This window comes from Excalfactoria chinensis, chromosome Z (genome assembly GCF_039878825.1).
Source record: "Excalfactoria chinensis isolate bCotChi1 chromosome Z, bCotChi1.hap2, whole genome shotgun sequence".
Taxonomy (NCBI): domain Eukaryota; kingdom Metazoa; phylum Chordata; class Aves; order Galliformes; family Phasianidae; genus Excalfactoria; species Excalfactoria chinensis.
In genome coordinates, this window is record NC_092857.1 from 72,992,000 (window position 1) to 73,015,338 (window position 23,339).

Below are 23,339 nucleotides of genomic sequence, written 5' to 3' on the forward strand. Positions count from 1 at the left end.
ACCTTTCTCCACAGCGAACAACTCGCCTGGGTAACATCCCAGATCTTCTTTGAAAGGACTCCTTTTCCTCTTGGCCCTTACACAGATTTCACCTCCATAAGGTTTACGGATCATATCTCATTTCCAAGGGCTTTGTCAATGGGCAGTAGGGGCTGTGCATGGGGACTTTCTGCGGGTTTCTTGCATTAAGGAGCACTGGTAGATGATGGAAAGCAGCTCGGCTACCACCTCCGCCAGTTCCCTCAGCACCCTCGGGTGGATCTCATCCGGCCCCATGGACTCTGACCGTTTCAGAATCACAGGGGGTTCATTCTGCTCCCCAGCCGAGACTACCAGTTCAGAGACAGGAGTACCCTGAGGATAACTGGTCTGACCTTTAAAGACAGACGTAAAGAAGGCATTCAGAACCTCCGCCTTTTCCTTATCCTCAGTGCTCACATTCCCAGCCTCATCCAGTAAAGAGTGGATATTCTCCTTTGTCCTCCTCTGACTGTTAATGTACTTATAAAAGAGTTTGTTATTCCTTTTCACCCCAGCGGCCAGGTTAAATTCAACCTGGGCTCTTGCCTTTCTGATTTCACCTCTATGCATCCTAACGACTTCCTTGTATTCATTTCCAGTTGCCCAAACCTCCTTCCACAGGCGGTAGATCCTCTTTTTCTCCCGGAGCCTCAATGACAGCTCCCTATTCATCCACGCCGGTCTTCTTCCCCGCCAGCTCATTTTGCAGCTCATTTTGCAGCTCCCTTCCTACCATGCCTGCAGCCTCTCCCTCCCATAGCTCCCGCTGCAGCTCAAAGCTCAGCCATGCAATGCCTTGCTATCCAAAGCCTTCCTGACATGCGACAGGGCTGGGAGCACTGTGAGCCTGCAGTGGGGCTGAAGGGCACTGCTTCCCATGGCCACCACCAGCAAAGGATTTGGGTGGCAGCCAGCAAGAACTGCAGCCTACTGAGCAAGAGACCAGACCTTGCCCTAGTTCTGGGGCAAAGAACACAGTACCTGGTGTGGGGCAAACAACTTACAGCATGGTGCTGATTTATTACCTCGCTTGCAAAAGTTCACTGATTACAGAGCGGTGTAAAGGAACCTGTCTTCCACCATGCCACCGGAACAGGGCATTGGCTCCATTAGAAATACCCACTCCCTCCTCACAGTTTGAATGGACGGTGTTGTCAGCTATCAGGCTGAAAGACACAGAAAGGTCACTTTGTTGTGACACAGCCTCGCAGTGCAGGCAAGCAAAATCCTCTCAGCAGCTCCGCGCCTGGCCAGGCTTCATCCCACCAGATGTGCTCTGGAGAGGAAGCAGGGGCACACCTTGCATTAAATAAAATGGTACAATGCAGCCTTTAAACAAATGAAGTCCCATGTTTCATGATGCTGTGCCGGTGCAAGGGTCCATCTGCAGCTCGTGCCAGTCAAGTAGGCTGTCACCATGGAATGACAGAACGGCTGGGTTAGAAGGGATGTTGTGTCCAGCAGCTTGCCACCCCTACCTCGGGCTGCTCAGGGATCACCCAGCCTGGCTTTGAGCACCTCCAGGGTTGGAGCACCCACATCCCTCCAGGCAGCCTATGGCAGTGCCTCACCACCCTCTGCATAAACAAATTCCTTCTAACATGTCACCCAAATCTCCACTTTTAGTTTAAAGGCATTCTTCCTCGTCCTGTCACTCTCTGCCCATGTAAAACGTTGCTCTCCCTCCCACTTAGAAACTCCCCTTAGGTACTGGAAGGTGTTTACAAGGTGAGAGCTGGATATACAGGCAGAGGGGCCTGACTACAGAACTCCAGTGTACCACCAAGTTAATGCTTCCAAAAGGGTTTCGCCCTCCTCCTCCTCTGCTGCCCGCAGCTCTTCAGCTAATTCGGGGCTTTCCCGGGATGAGCCCAGCAGGGTTTGAGCCTGCAGAGAAAGGAAACAGCCTTGTTCCTCCTTTATGATGACCTTGGATGCTGTTCCTACCCCCACCGGAGACCGCCCCACCGCGTAAACGGGCGCTGGCGGATCTGCAGCTGCAAAAGCGGCAGCTGTTACATGGCACAGCCCGGGGCGTCTGAGGGGGAGGAACAAGCGACACCAGGACTTGTTGGAGGTGCCATCCGGACTCTCGTGCACACAGAGCAGACAGCTGTGCACACAGACAGCTGTGCACACAGACAGCTGTGCACACAGACAGTTGTGCACACAGACAGCTGTGCACCACAGACAGCTGTGCACACAGACAGCTGTGCGGCTGACTGACAGGAGCTGACAGGCGCCAGCAGCTCAGAGATCAGGGCTCAGTATCGGAACGTCCCGTTGTCCGACTGCAGCCGGCGCGCCGGGACAGCGGGAACGCCGCGCCCTGATTGGCTGCGGGAGGGGAGGACCCGCCCCGCCCCCAGCGGGCTCCTCCCCCCCGGCGCCGGCTCTGACGTCATCACGCAGCGTCGGACGTCAGGCGGCGGCGCGCGGGCTCGTTGCGGTGCCGCCCCGCCATGGCCGCGGCTGGGGGTGCGTCCCGCTGGGCCGCGGTCGCGGCGCCCGGCTCGGCTCGGCCCGGCCCGGCTCGGGGGGCGGGGCGGTTCGTGGGCAGGGCTCGGCGCTGCGCCGGCTGACCTTGAGGGCGGGCCGGGAGGTGTCGCGTGGCTTCCGCTCCCCGGTAACGCCGTGTCCGCTCTGCCCGCAGGTCCGGCCTGTTCCGGGGGAGCCGCCCGCCGCCACAGCGAGACTTCGCCCGGGCCTCGCCGCGGGGAGCGGGGTCACAGCCGGCCGCCGCGTGACGGACCGCACGGCGCGGGACATGCGGTGAGCGGCGGGGAGACGGGGGGCGGCGGGAGCGGCACGGCCAGCGGGGGTGGTCCGGCTGGGGGAGAGCGGCCCCGGTGGTGGCACCGAGTTGCACCGGGGGGGGGGGGGCAGGTGGTGTATGTGGTGTAAGTTCGTTATAGGGCAGCCGGGCTCTGGGACAGGCCGTGCGGGCAGCGGCGTGGTCGCCGTCTGTGGAGGTGTTCGGGGCCGCGGAGCTGTGGCACTGAGGGGCACAGTTCAGTGGGCACGGCAGGGGAGGGCTGGGCTTGTTCAGGGTCTGATCCGGTACTGGGATGAAGGGGCTGAGTGCACCCGCAGCAGGTGAGCTGTAATAGGAAGCTGGGAGGAGTGGCTGGAACAACAGAGGGCTGTGAGGCCTGGGCAGGCTGCAGAGTGGGAAAGAAGAACAAGTGTGGGGCCCTACACCTGGATGAGAACTACCATATGTGTCAGCATAGGCTGCGGGCTGTCTGGGTGCATTGGAGTGTGTCCAGCAGGCTGGGGTAGGTGATCCTAACCCTCTATCGTGGTTAGGCCGCATTTAAAATACTGTGTCCAGTTCTGGGTTCCACAGTTCAAAAAAGACAGGGGTCTCCTAGAAGAAGTCCAGCAAAGGGTCACAGAGATGATGAAGAGCCCACAACATCTCCTGTGTGAGGAAGGGCTGCGTGACCTGTGTCTGTTCAGCCTGGGGAAAAGAAGAGTGAAGAGGGGGGTCTGATAAACGTTTGTAGATACCTGAAGGGAAGACAAATGGATGAGGTGGTGCGTAGCAGGAGGACAAGGAGTAATGGCCTGAAGTGTACGTTTCTTTCAGCGGTGTGCTGTGATAGAACAAAGGGCAATGGGCAGAAACTGGAATACGGGAGTAGCTTCTTCACTGGGAGTGCAGGGGCAATGGAGCAGGCTCTTCAGAGACGCGGTGGAGTCTCCTTCTGTGGAGATATCCAAACCTGCCTGGATGCTTTCCTGGGTGGTTTGCTGTCGGAAGCCTGCTTCAGCAGGGCAGCTGGACTTGATGATCTGAGGCCCCTTCTAACCCCTTTGAATCTTACGGGCCTTCTCCATTTAAAAAAATTAAAATATTTTTGTTCCTTCTCAACATAAATGACGCGTTGATTCTGCAAAAAGGCAGTATCGGATACAAAAAGTGTCGTTGCTTTTTCCCTTTCCCCTGTGCCTTTCTGAGCCAGTGCTCTGCAGGGTAGGCGGGCCACGGTCCTGCAGGAGAATCACATCTGAGTGTGGGGGGAGCAGGGGTTGAGTGGGGCACACAGTCAGAAAGGACTGCGTGTGTCCCCGCAGTCAGTGCGCTCATATGGGGGGGAGAGCATCCTGCGTGGAAGCAGCACGCTGCAGCAGCTGCACAGATCCGTGCAGAGGCAGTACAAGAGATCCAAGCCTCTCGCTTTTTCTCAGGAGCTGATACTTTGATATTGGCTCGTAACAAAGTGGGTTCTGCGCTGTGTTGTCAGCAGGTGGCGTGTGTTTGCAGGCTGTCTGCAGACTGCGTTCTGCCCCCGGCGCTGCTGCTCCGCAGCTCTGAGCCATACAGCTGGTCTTTGGGGGTGTCACAGCGCTGTGCATTGTGCTGCGTCCAACAGGAGGGGGCTGCGAAAGTGAACCATGCACTGATTAGTTTATTCCTGAGGGAGATCTGACGTCCTGGGCGCAGGCGGTGGGTTTCTGAACGCTGTTTGTAAGGGTTGTGTTCCAAACTGTGAGCTGAGCTCTCATGTCCCGCTGTTCCCCTTCCAGTGGAGGAGCGACTGAGACCTGCAGGTGTGGCTGCGTTGGTGCGTGCAGATAGAGCTGCTGCCATCCGAGCGGTGCCCCGAGCTGGTGTGTATATGGCGTGGTGCATGAGCCACCTAGGCTGAATTCTTTCCTTGGCGTGAGCTTTCTTATCAACACAGACAGCACATCTTTGTGAGTGACGCGTGTCAGACTGCAGAGCATTACGCAGTGTGTAACAGCAGGAGAAAAGCAAATCCAGAGGGATGTGCATTGCCTCCTGGTTGCGTAACATGATCAAATGGGGGAGCTTCCCATTGTCAGCTGTAATGTAGCACACGAGAGATTCGTATGTTGTTGTGTTTCCCTCTTTGTTTCTGTATCCATTAGAAAGCCTGTGCTTATGAGAGCCCTGCAGAAAATGGTGTGACGTCTGAAAGTTCTGTCCTTGCATGTTCTTCACATTTTAAGGGCTCTTCTCAGACATGCAGTGCTGGGTGCTGGTGTGAGAGAAAGAAGCTGGACTACCTGCAGCTCTGCTCACGTCCTTTCTTTTCTGTTTTTTGATGTAGGAAAAGAGGACTGAGGTGTACAGCAGTAAGAAGAACAGCACGATGGGGTCAGGAGGCTTTTCCCCAGGAAGCTCAGAGGAAGATGCAAGCAGTGACGTTACGGTTACCTCTAGCAAACATTACCTGTGTGGCTACTGTGCGGCGTTCACAAACATAGCAGTTACTTTTCCCATCCAGAAGGTCCTCTTTCGACAGCAGCTGTATGGTCTGAAAACAAAGGATGCGATACATCAGCTGCAGAAAGATGGAATTAGAAATCTCTACCGTGGGATCCTTCCACCCTTATTGCAGAAGACGACGACGCTGGCTCTCATGTTCGGCTTGTATGAGGATTTCTCCTCCTTGCTGCACAGCCACACGACTGCTCCTGAGCTCCTGACACGCAGCGTGGCAGCAGCGCTTGCGGGGACCACAGAAGCTGTTCTTACGCCCTTCGAGCGAGTGCAGACTTTGCTTCAGGACTACAAACACCACGATAAGTTCACAAACACGTACCAGGCTTTCAAGGTACTGAAAGTCTATGGGGTGAGAGAGTACTATCGGGGATTGGTGCCCATTTTGCTCCGAAACGGGCCCAGTAACGTACTCTTCTTCGGCCTGAGAGGACCTATTAAACAATGCCTGCCTGAAGCAACTTCTTACAGCGCTCATTTGGTCAATGACTTCATTTGTGGAGGGCTGTTGGGTGCCGTGCTGGGATTCTTGTTCTTCCCAATGAATGTTGTGAAAGCTCGCATGCAAGCTCAGATTGGGGGTGAATTTCAGTCCTTCTCGACAGTTTTTGTGAAGATCTGGCTGGAGCGTGACAGGAAATTGATCAATCTTTTCAGGGGAGCCCATCTGAACTACCACCGTTCAGTCCTGTCCTGGGGTATAATCAATGCAACTTACGAGTTCTTGCTAAAGCTGTTATGAAAAACACTTAGTTTCTTCATTTCTTCTATTCACTCGTTTTTTGCCACCTTTGATGATGCTTCATCCTTGGGAGCAGCGCCTGCATAGCGTGACGGGCACTTAATCTTGGCCTTCACTGCATATGGGGTGAATGCTGATACATCCAAACCTTGGTGCAATTATGGCTAGCTTCATGGATTATTTATTTGCTGGCAGGTGGATTTACCCGTGATGAAACTACAAGACAAACAGATGAAAACAAAACCAAATAACCCACAAACTCGTCTGTCAGTCCAGTGGCTTATTCAGTATCACTCCCAAAAGTCCCTAACACTCCGTGATGAGTGCGCTCCACCTGGTAGAACATGAAAGGCAGGGGGAGGCTGATGCAAATTCATTCCTGTATTCGATGAACTTCAGAATGCTGGTGTAAGATGACATCCTCAGATGCTGTAGGCTCCTGAGTGTTCACTGTAGCTCGTGGCCAAATGGACAACAACTCCAGAGGAGGATGACCGAGTTCTGTGCTTAAACAAAGTCTATGCCAACTCTCCTGCTGGAAGCTCGGCTTCAAGCAGAACGTCTCATTTGGCAGCATTAAAGCAGTTACTGCATGTTGCCTTCAGTGTAAACTGACTCAGAGTGGGGTTTCTGTGTGCGTGTACGTGTGCACAGTTTGTGTGAAAAGGGAAAAGTGGAAGGAGAGAAACAGCAAATACGAGAAAGCTTTAAAGTGTCCTTCCTTGTTATAATCCTTTGACTTGTAAATGCGGAGCTTGTTCTGCTTTCCTTTTCTTTTTTTTTACTTCTTTTTCTATTATTCTACAGCTGCGAGGCCGGAAAGAAGACGTCTCTTTTTGTATCGCTTATTATAAACTAGTTCATTTTCCTGTGTTCTCCTGTTGTGGCAGCAGTTCTCGGGCAGCTCTTTTCCAGAGAGGCATCTTGTCTTTTGCGGATGGCTTGTGTTTCATCAGAGCTGTGACAGAACCGATCACAACAAGACTTCTTACGGGGAAGTCGGAGCTCCGTCTCCTTGGTGTCTACGTGTAACAGTTCTGTAAGACAGAATTGCACTCTAGCACTGCCAGGATTGAACTCCTGGGTAATACTGGGGCGAAGCCTGCGACTGTCGTACCAGGAGGCAGACGGACCTTTGGAATGATGCAGCACTTGGAGAAGCGTTGGTGGACTTCTGTGGGCAAGTGCAGATGAAGATGTGCAGAAACATGTGGTGTTCTGCGTCCTGCAGACGGCAGCACCGGGAGGTGTGAGGCTGCATGAGGCTGCATGAGGCTGCAGGCCTTGGAGGAGGGAGCAGGATGGGGATGGGCATAACAGACCAAGAGAGGGTCCTAGTGAGAAACACTTGGTTTGGTCCTGGGAACTCAATGTCATTATGCTGTATTTAAAAACAGACAAAAAAAAAATAAAAAACAACCCAAAAAAACAGAACAACCTCGCCAACTATTCTGAAAGATGGGGATAAACTTTTACCAAGTTGCTCTTTTCTTAAAGCTTGTAGTGGTGGTTATTTTTTTGTTTGCTGAACTGTCACAAAATACTTGCTGTAATCAGTGTGTCATGATTATTGATCCTAACCAGGTCCCTAGCTTCACAGTCCAAGAGGGCCCAGCACAAATGAGCATTGCTGTATCTGAATGTCGTGGTTACCTGCATCGAAATAAAATGTTTATTGAATGTTTGTTACTGGCAGAGTCTGATTTTTACCGCTGTAATGGTTGTGGTTTTATTTAATCTCTCCTTGATGGAATAAAAAGGGCTGGATTCTATTTCTCCCGTGGAAGACATGATTCGAAGAGTTCACACAGTTTGACCTGAGCTGTCACTAATGGATGGTGTTATGGCTGGGAAAGGACAGCCCTGTCTGCTGCTGTCTGGCTGTGCAGAAGTTAGATGGAAAACGGGAAGTATGTCATGATACCACACTGTTCCAGGCTGTTCTTTGTAAGCGTGGTTAGTTTTACAGCACGACGGCAGTAGCTGTCTAAAGAATTACAGATGTTTTACTTGTTAAAGAACAGAATGGAGGCAGAGCTGAGAGCTATCGCAGCGAGGCTACGCGCAGCAAGGGTGATGTGAAAACAGTGCACGGAGCGGGCTGTGCTGCTGGCAGACAGCACAGAGACAGCTGTGCTGCTTCAGCTACTTCTAGCTGGGTTCAAGGCTGAACTAGTATTCCAGTATTAACAAACTGATGATGGGCAGGACTCGCTGTGCCGTGCTGACGTCCAAGAGTAGGAATGGTAGGTGATGCAAAGGCTGTTGTTTGGAGGCCAGGAAAGAGCTCATCTCCAAACATTGCTGGCTGCAAGTGCTTCTGCGTGCAGGTTGGATGGCTGGAGATGATCTCTGAAGGTCCTTTCCAGCCTAAACTGCCCTGAATCTGCTCGGGCTGCAAGGCCCCATCCAACCCACGCCATTCTGTGTAAGTATCAGTGCTACTCACTGTAGCTGTCTGGGCTCTCGGAGGGACACATTCCACCCCAGCTGTGCTCAAGCCAAACCAACACCAGAAGGAAACACGCAGGTGTCACTCCACGTGTGGTTCGTTCCCCCCTCAGTTCCAGTGTGCGTTACAGAACACAGCCCAGTGTAAGACAAATACATTAAAATAGATTTTAATTCACGGAGTTATTAAATGTTTAATTTATTACGCAAGCAAGGAAAACGTTCCACAAATAGTAAGTTACTGAACGGCTGTAAGTACAATATATTCAGAGCAGTTCTGATCCTTTTATATTGTATGAAAAGGCTACACTTCATACTACGAAATCTCAGGTATCTCAAAATATTTACATGCACAATTTGTTCTAGTATTAAAAACTTTAAACTTAAATGAAGTGCATAAGAAAATGCACCATCGACCAAACTCAGGAAATTAGAAGTTTCTTTCTCTCGCAGGACAAAAATATGACGGTTCTCGACCTTCCTTTACTCCGACTTCGTAGAATCTTGTAAACTAGACTCCGTAAAAGCTTTCAGCAGGGCAAGGCGCAGAGCAGCAGGTCTCCTTTCCTTGGTATCGGGACCTGCCGCGCATCAGCGCCGCCCAAATTAACAACAACAACAAAAAAAAGAAGAACACAGAAAAACCTGACATTTACATTCCTATTCTGGTGGTAGGCAAATTGTCCTTACCAAGTCTCAAAGAGTGCAAACAGAAGTGTGTCAGTATCACTGTGCTTTATCCCCAGTAATTCTGATGGAGGTTACGTTTTTCCCTGAACTACCCCCGTTGGACTGATGATGCCCAGTGGCTGCAGGCATACTGAAATACACGGACAAGTACACAGACATGGATGTCGTTTTCTAGTCCCATTAATGGTCTCTTTTTCCTCCCCCACAAATGCGTAACAGAGCTACAATGATGCACAGACCAGCCTCCAGTGGAACAGGTGGGAAATGCATTGACTCCTACAACAGTCACTGGGCTATAACAAAAGGAGAGCTACCTGCAGACACCGTTTGGTTCCATACACACCGCTGTGAGTGCCACGCAGACACCTCAATGACGCAGCCTGTCTGCTCCCGCTGACCAGCTGCACAGTGGATGAGGGGATCACTTTACCACGGAAACCAATGACTATGAAGCCATGCACGTAAAAACATTCCCGCATGCTTTACAATCGAGGAGCTCCATCCTGATCAGAAAAGTGGTAAAATCTACCAAGCGCTGCAACACTTGAGAGGTCAAAAGTAAACAACGTCTGAGGCCACTGCTGTACTTTGCTCCTAGCGCAGACTTTAATGCACAATATGAAACAATTGCTTATATTTGAGACGGGCAGGTTTATATCGCTGGGGCCCTTGATATTTTAACGGTGCAGGGTTAAGGGTTTGTCTTTTTCAACATGGTAATTGTTTTTGGCTGATTAGAGAGAATCCAAAGCTCAGCAACAAATTTATCCACAAGGTAATGATTCAGAAAGACAAAACCTCAACACCATTCCTTCCACCGGGCTGAATCACAGAATCACTCAGTTGGGAAAGACCTTAAAGATCACTGAGTCCCACCCCAACCCATCCATCCTACCCTAACCAACCCTCCCCTCCTCCAGCTGAGATGGTTGTCAATAGCGTACATAAAGCTGCCAGTACCGCCAGCTGCCAGCGGTACTGAAAACCCAACGCAGCAGGTGAACAACCAGTCCTCAGAGTATCAAACACCCATCGCTGAAGGGCTTTTGGTTTGTTTGTTTTTAATAGAAATTCACTGACGTTTTAGGATCACAGCACAGATCCTTAAGGATCGCCCATTCCCAGTGCTGTGGGCAGGGATGCTTCCACAGGACCTCCAGAGATGGAGCGTTCACAGCAGGTTTCAGCAGCCTGTGAGGTCCCCCCACCCTTGCTTGCCTGGGAGCCTGTGATGAACCTAAGGGTTAAAACCTGGCTTTCATACTTCATATGCCAACGTTCACCCTTAAAGCACATTCCGGTTTCTATGATTAACCCAGTTAAATGCACACAGATCTCACTTTAGACAGGAATGGCTCTAATCCACCCTCAGACTGGCAACACTAGTAAAGAAATACTTATCTGGTTGTACTACAGACACTCCCTAGATGAACTCCTGCTGTGCGCAGCAGAAGGAAGATGTCGAGGCCTTAACACAAGTAAAAACCCTGCACTGCTCATTTTCCAACACAGGAAGAAGGTTTATGTAACTGATGGGGAAAGCTTCCCACAAAACAAATCCCACTGGCTGAGGACTAAAAGTCGCCAATTAATCATACACGCTGTAAGAAACATTCTCTAAGGGTCATGTGCAGTGGATGCAGCATAAGAAGTTTACCTATTCAGCTCCTGTTACTCCGGTTTTCCTATTCAGCTCCTGTTACTCTGGTTTTCCTATTCAGCTCCTGTTACTCTGGTTTTCCTATTCAGCTCCTGTTACTCTGCTCCAGGCATTTCCAACGCAATTCTGATGAAGAAATGCAGCAACGTCTCAATCAATAGAATCATACAAACCTCATGTTTGGAAAAGACCACCGAGATCCCCAATCCCAGCCCAGCCCTGCCATGCTCTCTGATGGTGTCCCTTAGTGCTCCTGCACACCCCCAAGGATGGTGACCCCACTGCCTCCCAGGGCCAACGCCTCTTCCAGCACTCAACCACTCTCCTGGAGAAGAAGTTTTTCCTTACACCCAACCCAAACCTCCCCTGGTGCAACTTGGGGCTGTCACCTCATTGTATTGCTGTTACCCGGGGGCCTCTTCCTTCTACCAATTCCAAGATACGTAATTAAGGAAAAGCGGTCTAAAAATGCTTTTTTAGTACAGCAAAGCACTACAGAAAGCTGACTCATAATTTTTCTAGCTAACCACAAAAAAAAAAGATTAAAAAAAAAAAAAGAAAATAAATACAAAACTATTTTTTGTCTTTTTGGGCCAACTAATCTAGCACGCACAAAACCTGCTCAATATCTAACAGTCACTGCATGGCAGCTTCAGCAAGGGAGAGGTCCTCTGGAATAGAGAGGTGCTGCACGGGGGAAGCCTGGCTGAGTTGTGGCTGAGCTCCTACCTGCATCCCACCTATGTTTCACCCAGACAGCCCACTTCAAATCGTGCTGAAGGAAATTACCAGCAGTACAAAACCAAACAGAATGACGACTTGATGGCACAGGGTCAGAAGCAGCTGAGGTCTGCCTAGAAGGCTGAAAACACCACGCATGGATCCTGACTTGCAGATGCAGTGTGAGAATGCATACAGTGCTGGACAAGGAACTCACGTCATTATTACGTACTGAGACCACAGAAACGATGATCTCATCTGGATTTACAGGATTTCCAAAAGAACAAACTTCAACTAAGCTGAAGTAGTTAGAACACAAACATTTGAAGGTCCTGTTGATGTACAATGCGCCTAGAACTTTGGCTGATACAAAGAAACGCGTCCGCTAAGGCACCCCGAGGCGATCTGACAGTGCGTTGGAGAAAACTTGGTTGTCAGTACCACATCATTGTGGGAATACAGGGAACGGATTTCTTTCAAGGGACCGGCTTCTTTGGGCAAGCAGTCAACAAGTTCACTGCAGTGTGCGTCGAACCCCAACAAGCGGATCCCAAAGCCGTGTGGGGATGAAATCATCCGGCCGTCAGGACTGAAGCAAAGCTCTTTGATGTAACCCCGGCCAACATTGGCTTCTTCAATGCAATGAGTCAATCGCAGGGAGCAGCGAGGTGAGACAGGGCGCACGGGGGCACCTTCCTGGAATTCATAGACACAGGTCCACTGAAGGGAGAGAGAGAGAGAAAGGAATGCTGAAAGACAGTAAAGCATCGCAAAAACACTTTCACTTCATCTGCATCTTATGCAACTGACAGAGCAATGACCAACACTGTTGCTTATCTACTCCTCCACAAGCTTTACTACGAGACAGTGAGAACCAGCAGGTTGTTTGGCATCTTCTTATCACAGAATCACAGAATGGTTTGGGGTTGGAAGGAACCTTTCAAGTCACCCAGTTCCAACCCCCTGCTGTAGGCAGGGACACCTCCCTCTAGACCAGGTTGCTCGCAGCCCCATCCAGACTGGCCTTGAATGCCTCCAAGGAGGGGGCATCCACAGCCTCACTGGGCAACCTGTTCCAGTTCTTCCCTTTGAACAACTTACGTAAAGCAGATGTTCAGCATCAAAACCTCCTCTGTCATAGTGTCTAGATACAAACTTTTTCACCTAGAAAGAACAAAGCCTGCTCCTCTGGACAAGAGTTTGCTCTATTGTAGTACAACACTGAAATGAAATCTATAAAAAAGCAGAATTCAGCCTTGTGCAATCCAGAATGGCCTTTTGGCACCTTATGCCCCTGACTTTAAAAGGAGTAAAGTCTTGACACAAGAAACAGTGTTAGATGAAATGCTGTGATCAGGCCTATATCCTGTGAGGCAATCAGAGATTTTAATACTTTATCTGATTATCTAATCTGAAATCAAATGCAAAATCCACCCCATTTACCAACTATATTTACACTGTGTCTGAATCTGAATGCTCCGCAGCAAGACAGAAGATACGTTCTTTGTTTTGTTCTCTGTCCTCTCTTGCAGTAAAGACAAAGAGAACAGTGCAAATTAATATTAACAGAGAAAAGTAAGGCAGACACTGGGACTCCACCATGTTTTAACTGGGTCAGTCAACTGCATCTTCAGAAAATTCTACACTGCACAGCAGTCTGATGGTGAGCTTACAGAACCAGTACTGAAACTCCTAACAAGTCTCCTATGCTTCCATTCAGACCTCTATGCCTCTGCAGGCTGCCAGTACAAAGTGAGCCTTCCTTCCAAAACAAAAATAGTAAAAAGAAAAAAATTACATCAACTATCAGATTGACTAAACCTTTAAAGCAAATGCTTGATAGATATTTAAAGAATTATTTGTAATTTTGAAAATATACATATATAACATCTGTATCTTGGCACCCAAAATGGCACCCAGAGGCATTCACCAGTGCTTGCTGGAGGTTTATGGAGAGCAGAGTGGGTGTGAGCAGAGAGGCGCTGGGTGCTGCATTTCAGCAGTGGCAACAGTGGGTCACCTCTGCCAATGCAGATGTGTACAACTGAGGCACATGGGCTCTTACTCTCTGCTGGCGAAAGCATACAGCTCATCATGGTGACTGTGATGAAAAACTGTTTTGCAGCTGAGAATCTGCTCTATCAAATTGTGCTCTCTGCAGCTGCTGTGGTTTCCATGAAAGTAAAGCAGGGGCACTGCTTTTGGAGCAACCAATATTCATCAGCCAGCTCCTTCAGGGACATAAGGTGTCTCATAGACGTTAAAAACATATTGTAGTCTCCACAATGCAGCCTCACGTGGCTGTACTTGAAAAAGTAGCAGCCCTCCAGCTTTTCTGTGCCTCTTCTTCTTATCTTGAATGTGAGCACATGGTAGACAAAAAACCTCTTGGATTGTCCAGGTGGCAAAAGGTGCCTCGGTGCTTTTCAGCACGGAGCCACCAATAACTGACACCATCTGCACTATTTTGGTGGATCTCCTGCTCTGCTGCACAATATGCCCACACCGCAGTTTTTAGGAGCAAAGTGGAGATCACTTTTAAAACATTACAGTGAAAAATGACCGTTGTTAATAAGGTGATTACAGTCACCTCGGGACGACAAACCCACAGTGTGGCAGTTCTAAGCAAATGCAGAAATATGCTCTGAAAGGTTTTCACAGCCACTAGAAAGCATCTGTCAGCACAGCGGATCCTTATCCCTGTGACACTGATGGATAAGCCAAACAGCTGGATGCATTTGAATAATAGAAAGGAGCTTCTCTGCTTAGCTTAAACCATGCCCACCACAGTACAGCTGTGTAGTCTTCTGTCTTTTCCAAGTTCTTCTCTCCTATATCTGGGCAGGTACATATTTTTACATCATATATTTGAGAGGCCAAGAATTGTTTGAGAACATTTAACCAAGCTGTTGCACTATAAAAAGTATTCCATTAAAGCTAATTTGCTTAGGGATACTGAAGGAAGGACAGAGAGTGTGGTACAGGAACTCCTCAAAGCAGGAAAATATTTCATAATGCTGGCTTAAAAACTATTAATCTCTGCCTACAATTGAATTTATTTATTCAAATGCAAATTTACCCCAAAGTCAGATTTTTCATCACAGCTGTATGGGTGATACAGCTTACTCACAAGTATCTGCTCAAAACCTTTTGTTTTACCTCCTGGTCATCTGTATTACTTGAGCACCGAAGAAGGGTAGCCCACCCTTTTGGATGGAGCTGTAGGGATGTAATGCAGTTGCCTCGGTCTCTCTCTCCTGGAACTTCTGGTGTTAAGACCTCCAAACTATTTCTAGGTGATCCACCTAGGAAGGGAAGTCAACTGTGAGTCTAACGGAATTCTGTATGTTAAGTTTCACTTCTCGCTTCAGTCTATTGCTGATATGAGGTGAAGGGCATGTCAGCCTTGTCTGAATGATAGCAAACACTGCAGCTTTGTGAAACAAAGATAAAGGAGAGATTATACTGACAACTAAAGTTAATACCAACGTGCTCAGCACTGATTCCCACTAGCTCCTTTTTGAAATTTACCCTCCAGGATCTGTGTTAAATCATCCCATTCTGTGAACTGAAGTTAGGGCTAACTTCCACACAAATGCATCATTTGAGGAGAATCCCGAATGCCCTCTCGCCTAAAAACTACCAGTTCTCAAACTTGTACAATGACTTCTTCAAATTCTGCTAAGCCTGCTCAGCTGTGCACATCTTGCCTCCTTCCCCCTGCCCGCCTTTAAGAGATTTTCAATGGCAACTCCTGCTCTGGGGTCCAAATGAGCTTCCTTCTTTCACAACTGCTTGAACAACTCACAGCCGTAAGTAACTAAAGCTTAACATTACTGTTATTTTACATTAGCAAGCAATTCACTGAAGATTTCTGAAGGCTTGTGAACTTGCCCAAGTTGGTGCTGAGCCCCATTCACAGTTCTGAATTAAGGTGGGAGGGGGTGCTGGGGATGAATGAATAAATAAATAAATGAAGCCCCAAGGACATGGCAGCACATAACAAAAATAATATACCCATGTACAATAAAATCTCACTGCTGCTTTCAGTTTTCTCTCAATCTCCAGATTATGGCGTGCAGTAACGCTTTACTGGTTTAACAGAAGTTGTGGTAACACTCTTCAAGGCAACAAAGAAAAACACGGCATTTTCCCACTCTGCTCATTAGGCCGCAATGAAATAAAGTTCCCGATTTCTTTGTTTATTTTTAAGCTTCCTTACCTTCTCGCTGTGAGGACCTGGACATCTGCTTCTCAGACAGTGGACCTGTATCACTCTGGTGACACGGGGAACCAACAGCTCGAGGACTGGACAGACTTGAAGATGTTATATCTGCATACAGCATCAGCCACGTCAATACAAAAGCTAAGAACAGCCCTCGTACTTTGCATGTCCTTCACTTAGCTCTCCCTAGCCATACATCTTGTTAAAAGAACACCTTTCAAAGCTCCATTTACCGTCACAAAGCACCATTTTGTTGTGCCTCACATGAATAAAATGTCTGCATATCACACTGTGGGGAACAAGGAAGAAGCTGCACTCCTTGCTTCTGAGACACTCCTCCCACTGGGAGCTGGGGTATGAACTTTTTTCCCAGGCACACAGACCCCCTGAACAGTGAAGTTTGCCACTATTTTGCTGTTACTGCCAGACAACAGCAGGAAGGAGTGAAATTTTAGAGCATGGGACTCTACCAGGTCTGCTGATTGAGAACAAGTGCACGACCATGCAAGCCAGAGGCAACAGAATTCCACACTATGCCCTGTAGTGCTGATGTATTGATACCAAAAATTGCCTTGCTTTCAGCACCACTTGTTTTGTAAATACACATACAGGATTACCATTACTATTATATTCTCTTCCTTTTCTGTCTTAGTACGTTGTCTTTATCTCAACTCGCAAGTATTACCTCTCTTTTTTTATTATTATTCTCTACCCCAAAGCACTGGGAAGGGGGTGTGAGCAAACAACTGCAGTATTTAGCTGTCTGCCAGGTGAAACCACAAGAATTCTAATAGAGAAGCTGTTAGTGACATTTCAACGAGTATTCACCTGAACTTGATGCAGTCCTCCTAGCTCTTAAAATGGGGTAGCTGCCAACCTCTAAAGTTTTGTTTAGATCGAGGTCATGCAAAATCAGAAGGTATCCAGAGGACGTTGAGATCAGCATTTTGGAACAGTCTGGTGTCAACCTCATTCGCATAAGAAAACGGGTGTGAAAAAACTTCTTGTGGGGACACCCATCTTCAGTGCACCTGCACAGAGGAGGGAAGAGAAAACACAACTAAGAAGTAGTTACAATGGACTGTGACTCAAGTCCCTAACAATGTCTGCAGGAGGCCGGGACATGCTAAGCATCTTTGTCAGTCCTAAAAGTATTTTTGTATGCTGTCTTTACCCTATTTAGATCAGACTAATCTCAATGGTGAGGAAAACATTTTCAGAGAGGGAAAACAACGTTCTGGAGTGTCAGCAAAGAAAACTCTCTTTTCTTTTTATTTTCTGGACTATACATCAAGGCAGCGCAAAGCCTTGGCAAGGGTTAGAAATGCAAAAGCACAAGAGTGCTTACATACCTGTTTGTGTCCCAGATGATCACATTTCCATCAAATCCTGATGTTACCAGCAGTCTTGTATTGGTGTCGTACTCAATGTTCTTAACCCAGCTGGTGTGACCGTGTAAAGTGCACACTTTTGTGTTCAGCTTTCTCAGATCCCAAAGTGCTATTGTAGTGTCATCAGAACAAGTTGCAAAAAGTCGATTATCTAGAAACCTGAAAATGGGAAGTACTGTGGCTGATTTCAGTACGAGTCATCTAGGAATTAAGCTAACAAAAAGAGGCTGCAGAAAAGAATTAGCACATAGCAGCAGTGTGCTTTCCAACAACAACAACAAGTTTAAGTAACAATACTGTGCTAATACAAATCCAGACATCTCCAGTAACAAGCCAGTATACCTGCAGAACAGCAGCAGCCTCTTTTCTTCCCCCCTCATTATAGGTCATTCAAATGCACAGCCATCAATAGGGTAAAGGCACACAAAGAAGCCCTGTGGCAACTACAGCAGTTACCCATCTGAACAATACTCTCCTGTACTGGAACTCAGACAGCCTTTATAAAGCACAAGAGCAGCCAGCTCTGAGGTCTCAGGGAAGATGTTTAAGGTGACTGCATTGGAAGTCCCTTCCGTCTTTCACCTCCCCCACTATTTAGCAGATCCCCTTGCTATTAAGAAGGAGCAACACCAGAAAACACACAAATTACATGTGCTTTTCAGGCTACACAAAATCCAATCAGTTTAAGAAATCAAACCATGTTCTTGACTCTCTTCATTCCTATCCCCATAGTATCCTCACTCTTCCCCTAGCACTCTTTAAAACTTCTTCCTTTTCCCCACCACAAACTTCACTTTCTCCAATTGAAACCACATTTTTTAAATAAATGACACCTTTCGTTATTCCTCCTGGAAACCCCTTCCTGGCCCACTGGCTTTGCTGAAACAGTTTGTACCCATCAGCTTCAGTCCAGCCTCCAAACACCCCCTCACTTTGTAAGGCTTGTCTTGGCTTTACACAGTACTTGGCATCTGACTGAGCCAGTCATGACTGAAATGTCTCATAAGATCCTGACTTCACAACAGCAGGCAGAACAAAGCACTCATCACGAGGCTTGTGACAGAAGCTGGTTATCAGGAACCCGTTTTCAAAAGCGGCCTCTCTGAGCTGCACAGAGAACTGGGGATGTCATCCCAGTGTGCTGGTAAATGGATAGAAAAAGAACCTAAATCCCTGTTTTTCTATTCATTTCTTGTCTGGATCAGATGATCTCCACACACCCTTTTCAACTTACCTGTGACGTGACTACAACTTTGTGCAGACTGCAGAGACAAATGGCACTCCTGCCCTGAACAAGCTGGAACAATGGCCCTAAGTTCTTACACAGGGTGCTTATCAGCTCTTTTCTGAGAAAACTAATCGAGCTGATTAACTGTTTGCTTCTTTTTCTAATCACAGGGTTTACACTACATTCAGTGCTGTTGTGTTGGATATTATGAGATTAAAATCTGAACAGACATTATTTGCTTATTTACCAAGAATCTTAAATACATTTCAGTCCTTCGTACATCTTTTGCTTTAGAGCTCACCTGGCTTCACAAAGCCCTAGGACATTGCTCACTGCCACTGCAGAGCCTGGGGAATGAACCACGTAAGCCTCCTGCATCCCATAATTTTTTCTACCACCTGGAACAGTCTCAATAGTCTCCATAAACAAAGAAGAAGCTTTTGCTCCTGTTTTCTTTTACCCACAGTATGGCTTGTGTATTTGAATCTAAAGGCAGAGAGATGACAGTGTTTCTCAAGTAAAAAAAAAGCAGCTATACATGTCAAAATACTGTTTAGAATGAGAATTTTAGATCACCTTTGGAAATAACTGCAGACGTGGAACAAGCTACCCAAACTTACTGACTCCTGCACTGCAGATGTGCATTAGAGGATAAACTTTGTATTGCAATCCAAATGCAATGTTCAGTTAAGACGCCGCAAGAATGAGAGGTGTAGTGCTTAGTATTTCACCAGGTATTTGCAAAGTACTGATGCATCGAAGAGTAACTCTACCCTACTCTCTGTTGCAGGAATGAATGTGTGCCCCACATACAGTGCTCCAAGGACACCACACATTCTGCAATTCATGGGCCTGGAGCTCTTGCTCACCTACGAGGTAAGAGGCTTGTCACAATGTCATGTAAGAAGATGAGAAAGTGGGAAAGAACTTGGGTCACACTAATGGGATGAATGCATTTACCAGATTAAGGTAAATGATCAAGGTGGTATTTCTTTATCCTGACCATTCTGACTCCAGACAAAGTTGGATGTATGTGATCACTCCAAACCAGGATAGTATAAGGCTGCCTGGCTACCTTCAAGGGTGGCACAAAAGCTATCACACAAAAAGATAGAACAAGAATCAGCACTAATCATTACTAGGAAACAAACTAAGTCACAGGCTTACTGAAGACAAAGCACGTTTATATTCAAAAACACCAAGTGAAGAAAAAGTTTCATTTTGAAAGAGCATTTAGACAGAAGTTATTTGGCTGAGAAAAATCAGCAGGTAAAATTATTTGACTCGTGCTACAGAAATCGCAGTTGATCAGAGAAGCAGTCCTGCAGCCACAAAGGTGAGTGCAGGATGGCAGGAGGCGTTCCAGAAGTTCTCTACAGCCCACGGAGGATTGCACAGGAGCAGATCCTGAGTTGGAGCTGCAGCCCAAAGGGCAGAGACTCTGGTCCAGTAGAGATCTGGGGGAGCTGCTGCCTGCAGCAGGACTGTGCCGCAGCAGACTACCTCTGAGTGATGGAGCTACGTTATCATACGTTATCAACCTGTAGTGAAGCAGCACTAGGAGAGCAGTAGCTCCTGGTAAGTCCTTGCAGGATCTGTTTGGGAAGGACATAAAAGGACCAGGGGCAGAGTGACCATGGAGAAGTAGCACAGATGAAGCTGTCTGCAGCAACATTCCTTATTCCCCTGCCCTGCTTGAGGAGCAAACAGTAGACACTTGAGGTGCAGTGAGAGCAGCTGTGTGGTGCCCGGCTACCTACCAGCGTTAAACCAGAATGACACCGTTCAATGCCACTTAACTATCAGGAAAGAAACAACAAACCCAAAACCACCAACATTTGTGTCAGGTAGCTCTCGCTTCAGTTTTTCTGACAGATATGCAACTGATGTAAAATTTCAGTTTCTATTAAAAAAGATGGAAAAAACATCTATGTACCTGAAGAACATGTGAAGGCATTAATACCACACATTTCATTTGGCTCTTTGCAGGAGGAAAATGCCCCAAATGCTTTTTTGTTCACTTTGAGAAGCAGAGTGAAAAGAGGCAGCAGCGTCATTCATGAGGTTATAAAACCATCTCGAGAACAAATTCACGTGTGAAAGTCTATCCTCAGATAGAGGAGGTAAAAATAACAGAATTAAAGAGGTAAAACATCCCATGACAAACATACGGATGGTTCAGACTGGTCTGTTTGCTGTTTCCTTCTTAATCCCAAGAAACAGCCACACGATTTATGCCATAAATGCTGAGATTCTCAGACTACAGACGCCATTTCACTTTCCTGGCCCTTCTATGTTCTTAACTGTTCTTAAAGCAGCTGAACTTTGGAAATTTCCATGCGACCAAGGCAATTACTCTTACAATTCAAAATACCAGCTATATTCACATAAGCACCTTATCTCACTACAGTTTTGAACCTGCGCTCCAAACAGAAGTCACACGCTACTTGCTGTGTTCTGACTCACTGTGTTCACTCAGGGCCCTCCAAAGGCCAATTAAATCAGACAGCAGTACTGGAACACCATTCTTCCACCATGAGCTGCAGCCTTTTGCAGCCTCCAAGGCAGAAGGAAAACGGCACAAAACAAACTACAGCCTAACAGCTACAAAAGACCACCCTACCCAAAGCAGTGCAAACTTCCTGCACTCTCATTAGAAAAGCACCTACAGAAAGAGAAAAACGTTATCTCCTCCTCCTTTTCACCAACCTGATATTATTTACACAATCTTCGTGAGCTTCAGAGAGAGTCTTGATGTGCTTTGAAGATATTGGGTCAAAAAGCAGCACTTCAGTCTGTTCACAAGCAACAGTCAGCACAGACCTGCAGGGGAGTAGAACAAAGCACTCATTAACGTTTGCATCTGATGAATGAATGCCATGTCCGCACACACTCAGCAAACTTCCAGTCCCCAGATTCACAGAGACACAACTTCGACATTACTTAGCTTGGCTCCTCTTCCCATCGCAGCAGTTTTGTAAGGGATTGCTATCAGGCACCACATGATAGTAATGAACAAAGAAAAGGGAGCTCTCTGATGAGAAGTGTTTTCTAAATACAGCAGTGTTATTCCTGGTCAAAGACAACAGGAAGGCACTGGCACCAGCCTAGAGTTAGCATGAAATCATCAAGAAGTTTGCAGTGAGTTCAGAGGTCCCAAACAGGCACCAGAAACATCAGCCATCCACAGTTAGGGCAGGCTGTCTAGCCTGTCCTACAGCATCAATATTTATCTGCTTTATACTTGTTGAAATGGCCTGACACGCCGTCACTGCAGTGGTGGTTAAGCCTGCCCTGCTAAATCAGCGAAGGCGGCCTCCTGGAGAACTAAGATGCACCCCCAGCAATGCAACAACTCTGTTATGAAAGAGTCATGGGGCAGATCTCACTGGTGCCACACAAACAGCTCACGCATACAACCCTGGTTCTCAACTCAGAGCACGACTTTGTAGCATCAGCAAAAGAACGGGCAGGGAACACGAAGACAGCTCTGCTCACCACAGCCAGCTCGGGTGAGGAAGGCTACAAAGAAATCCCGAGCGACCAAAGGTCGGGGAAGGTCCGTGACTGCTCTGCAACTGCTTGGATCGAACCACTGCAAAAGTAAACGAGGTCTGGGCTGTTTGTTCCACCTGACCTTAAGGCAACCGGGGTTCAGCAACAGGCTGCCGGCTTATGCCTAACACCGCCTGTGGCCGTGAGGAAAGTGCGACGCAGCCAAACCGGGGAAGACACCCCTGTGTCACTGCTGGGTTTATTTTCAGACAGGATCCGTGGCTTAGCCCACAGCGCAGCCTCACAACCTCCAGGCGCACAGGGGACAGCAAGAAGGCACAGCTACTTCTCATGTCGGAAACTGGAAGGATAAGGTAAAGCTACAGCACAGGTACCAGATTTCAGGTGTGACTTTCCACGGCAAGGATCCCTCTGAGATGACGAGCCTCTCTGACAAGGAATCCCGCTGCGGGGCCATACTGCAAGGTGCAGTCACGCAGACTTTTCTGCACTGAGCTTGCTCCATTTTGGGCTACCGTGTCTCTCCCAAGCCCTCTCTAACCGGCACCGGGACTCACTGCCGCAGTCTGCAGCCTTAGAGAAACCTCGAGCAGCGCGTGTGCCACCCGCAGCCCCTTACGGCGCTAAGGGCAGCAGAAGGCACGGCTCGCGTTCCAAGCCCACCAGGCAGACCCAGGCTGCGTTATAACGCGGACACCGCCACCGCTCTACGCACCGCGGCTCGGCGCAGCCCGCTCACTCCCCTACCGCGATGCGCCGCGCGGCCGGGAGGAGCCCCAGCACCGGCTGCTCCCACAGCGCCGGCTGCTCCCCCGGCCCCGCCGCGAGGCGCCGAGGAGGCCGAAAGGCCGCGCCGTAACGCGGGGACGACGGAGCGCCGGCCCCGCTCCCACCCGCGGGCGCCGACCCGCAGCCCCTTGGGCCTGGGCGGCCGCACCGCGCCGGAGCAGCGACCGCGGAGAGAGGCGCGGCCCGTACCCGTCCGGCGAGTACTCCAGGTTGAAGACGGCGCCGTGCGTGCGGGTGCTGAGGTACACGGAGTCGGCGGGCTGGATGGAGCCGTACAGCCCGGTCATGGCGCGGAAACTGTCCCGCGCCGGGTCCACGGCGGCGCTGCGGCCCAGGCAGCGCCCGCGCAGCCAGGCGAACAGGCCGCCGTCCGGAGCCGTCCGCGGGGGGGCGGCGGGCGGCGGCTGCATGCCGGGCGGTGGCGGCGGGCCGGGCCCCGTGGCGGCCGTGCCGGCGCAAGTCCCCGCCTGGGCCGGCTCCGCGCTCATCTCGCGCCCGGGCCGGGCATCGCCGGGCCGCGCCTCCCTCCGCCCTCTGCCCGCCGCAACGCGCCTGCGCCGGCGCCCCCCCTCCGCGCCGCCCCACAGCGCCCTCTGCCGGCCGCAGAGAGGAGCGCACGTGGGCGAGCGCCACGCAACGGAGAGGGCAGGCG

General features: G+C 49.0%; 2 protein-coding genes across 4 annotated transcripts; one reads left to right on the forward strand and one right to left on the reverse strand.

Moving 5' to 3' along the window:
• The first annotated feature begins 2,420 nt into the window (after window positions 1–2,420).
• On the forward strand, window positions 2,421–7,701 carry SLC25A51 (solute carrier family 25 member 51). 3 transcript variants are annotated; one of them, XM_072359279.1, is made up of 4 exons: window positions 2,481–2,499; window positions 2,675–2,793; window positions 4,555–4,638; window positions 5,103–7,701. In XM_072359279.1, exon 4 carries the CDS (start codon window positions 5,145–5,147, stop codon window positions 6,015–6,017), a length of 873 nt encoding a protein of 290 aa, XP_072215380.1. In that variant the 5' UTR covers window positions 2,481–2,499; window positions 2,675–2,793; window positions 4,555–4,638; window positions 5,103–5,144; the 3' UTR covers window positions 6,018–7,701. The 3 variants fall into 3 exon arrangements, with proteins under 3 accessions (XP_072215377.1, XP_072215380.1, XP_072215378.1); XM_072359276.1 differs by lacking the exon at window positions 4,555–4,638 and having other exon boundaries at window positions 2,421–2,499; XM_072359277.1 differs by lacking the exon at window positions 2,481–2,499 and having other exon boundaries at window positions 2,527–2,793.
• A 938-nt stretch (window positions 7,702–8,639) lies between these two features.
• On the reverse strand, window positions 8,640–23,313 carry DCAF10 (DDB1 and CUL4 associated factor 10). Its single transcript, XM_072359337.1, has 7 exons — window positions 22,877–23,313; window positions 21,092–21,205; window positions 17,116–17,313; window positions 16,592–16,794; window positions 15,761–15,871; window positions 14,698–14,843; window positions 8,640–12,258 (listed from the first exon to the last, which is right to left on the reverse strand). Exons 1-7 carry the CDS (start codon window positions 23,173–23,175, stop codon window positions 11,890–11,892), a joined length of 1,440 nt encoding a protein of 479 aa, XP_072215438.1. The 5' UTR covers window positions 23,176–23,313; the 3' UTR covers window positions 8,640–11,889.
• Window positions 23,314–23,339: the final 26 nt, after the last annotated feature.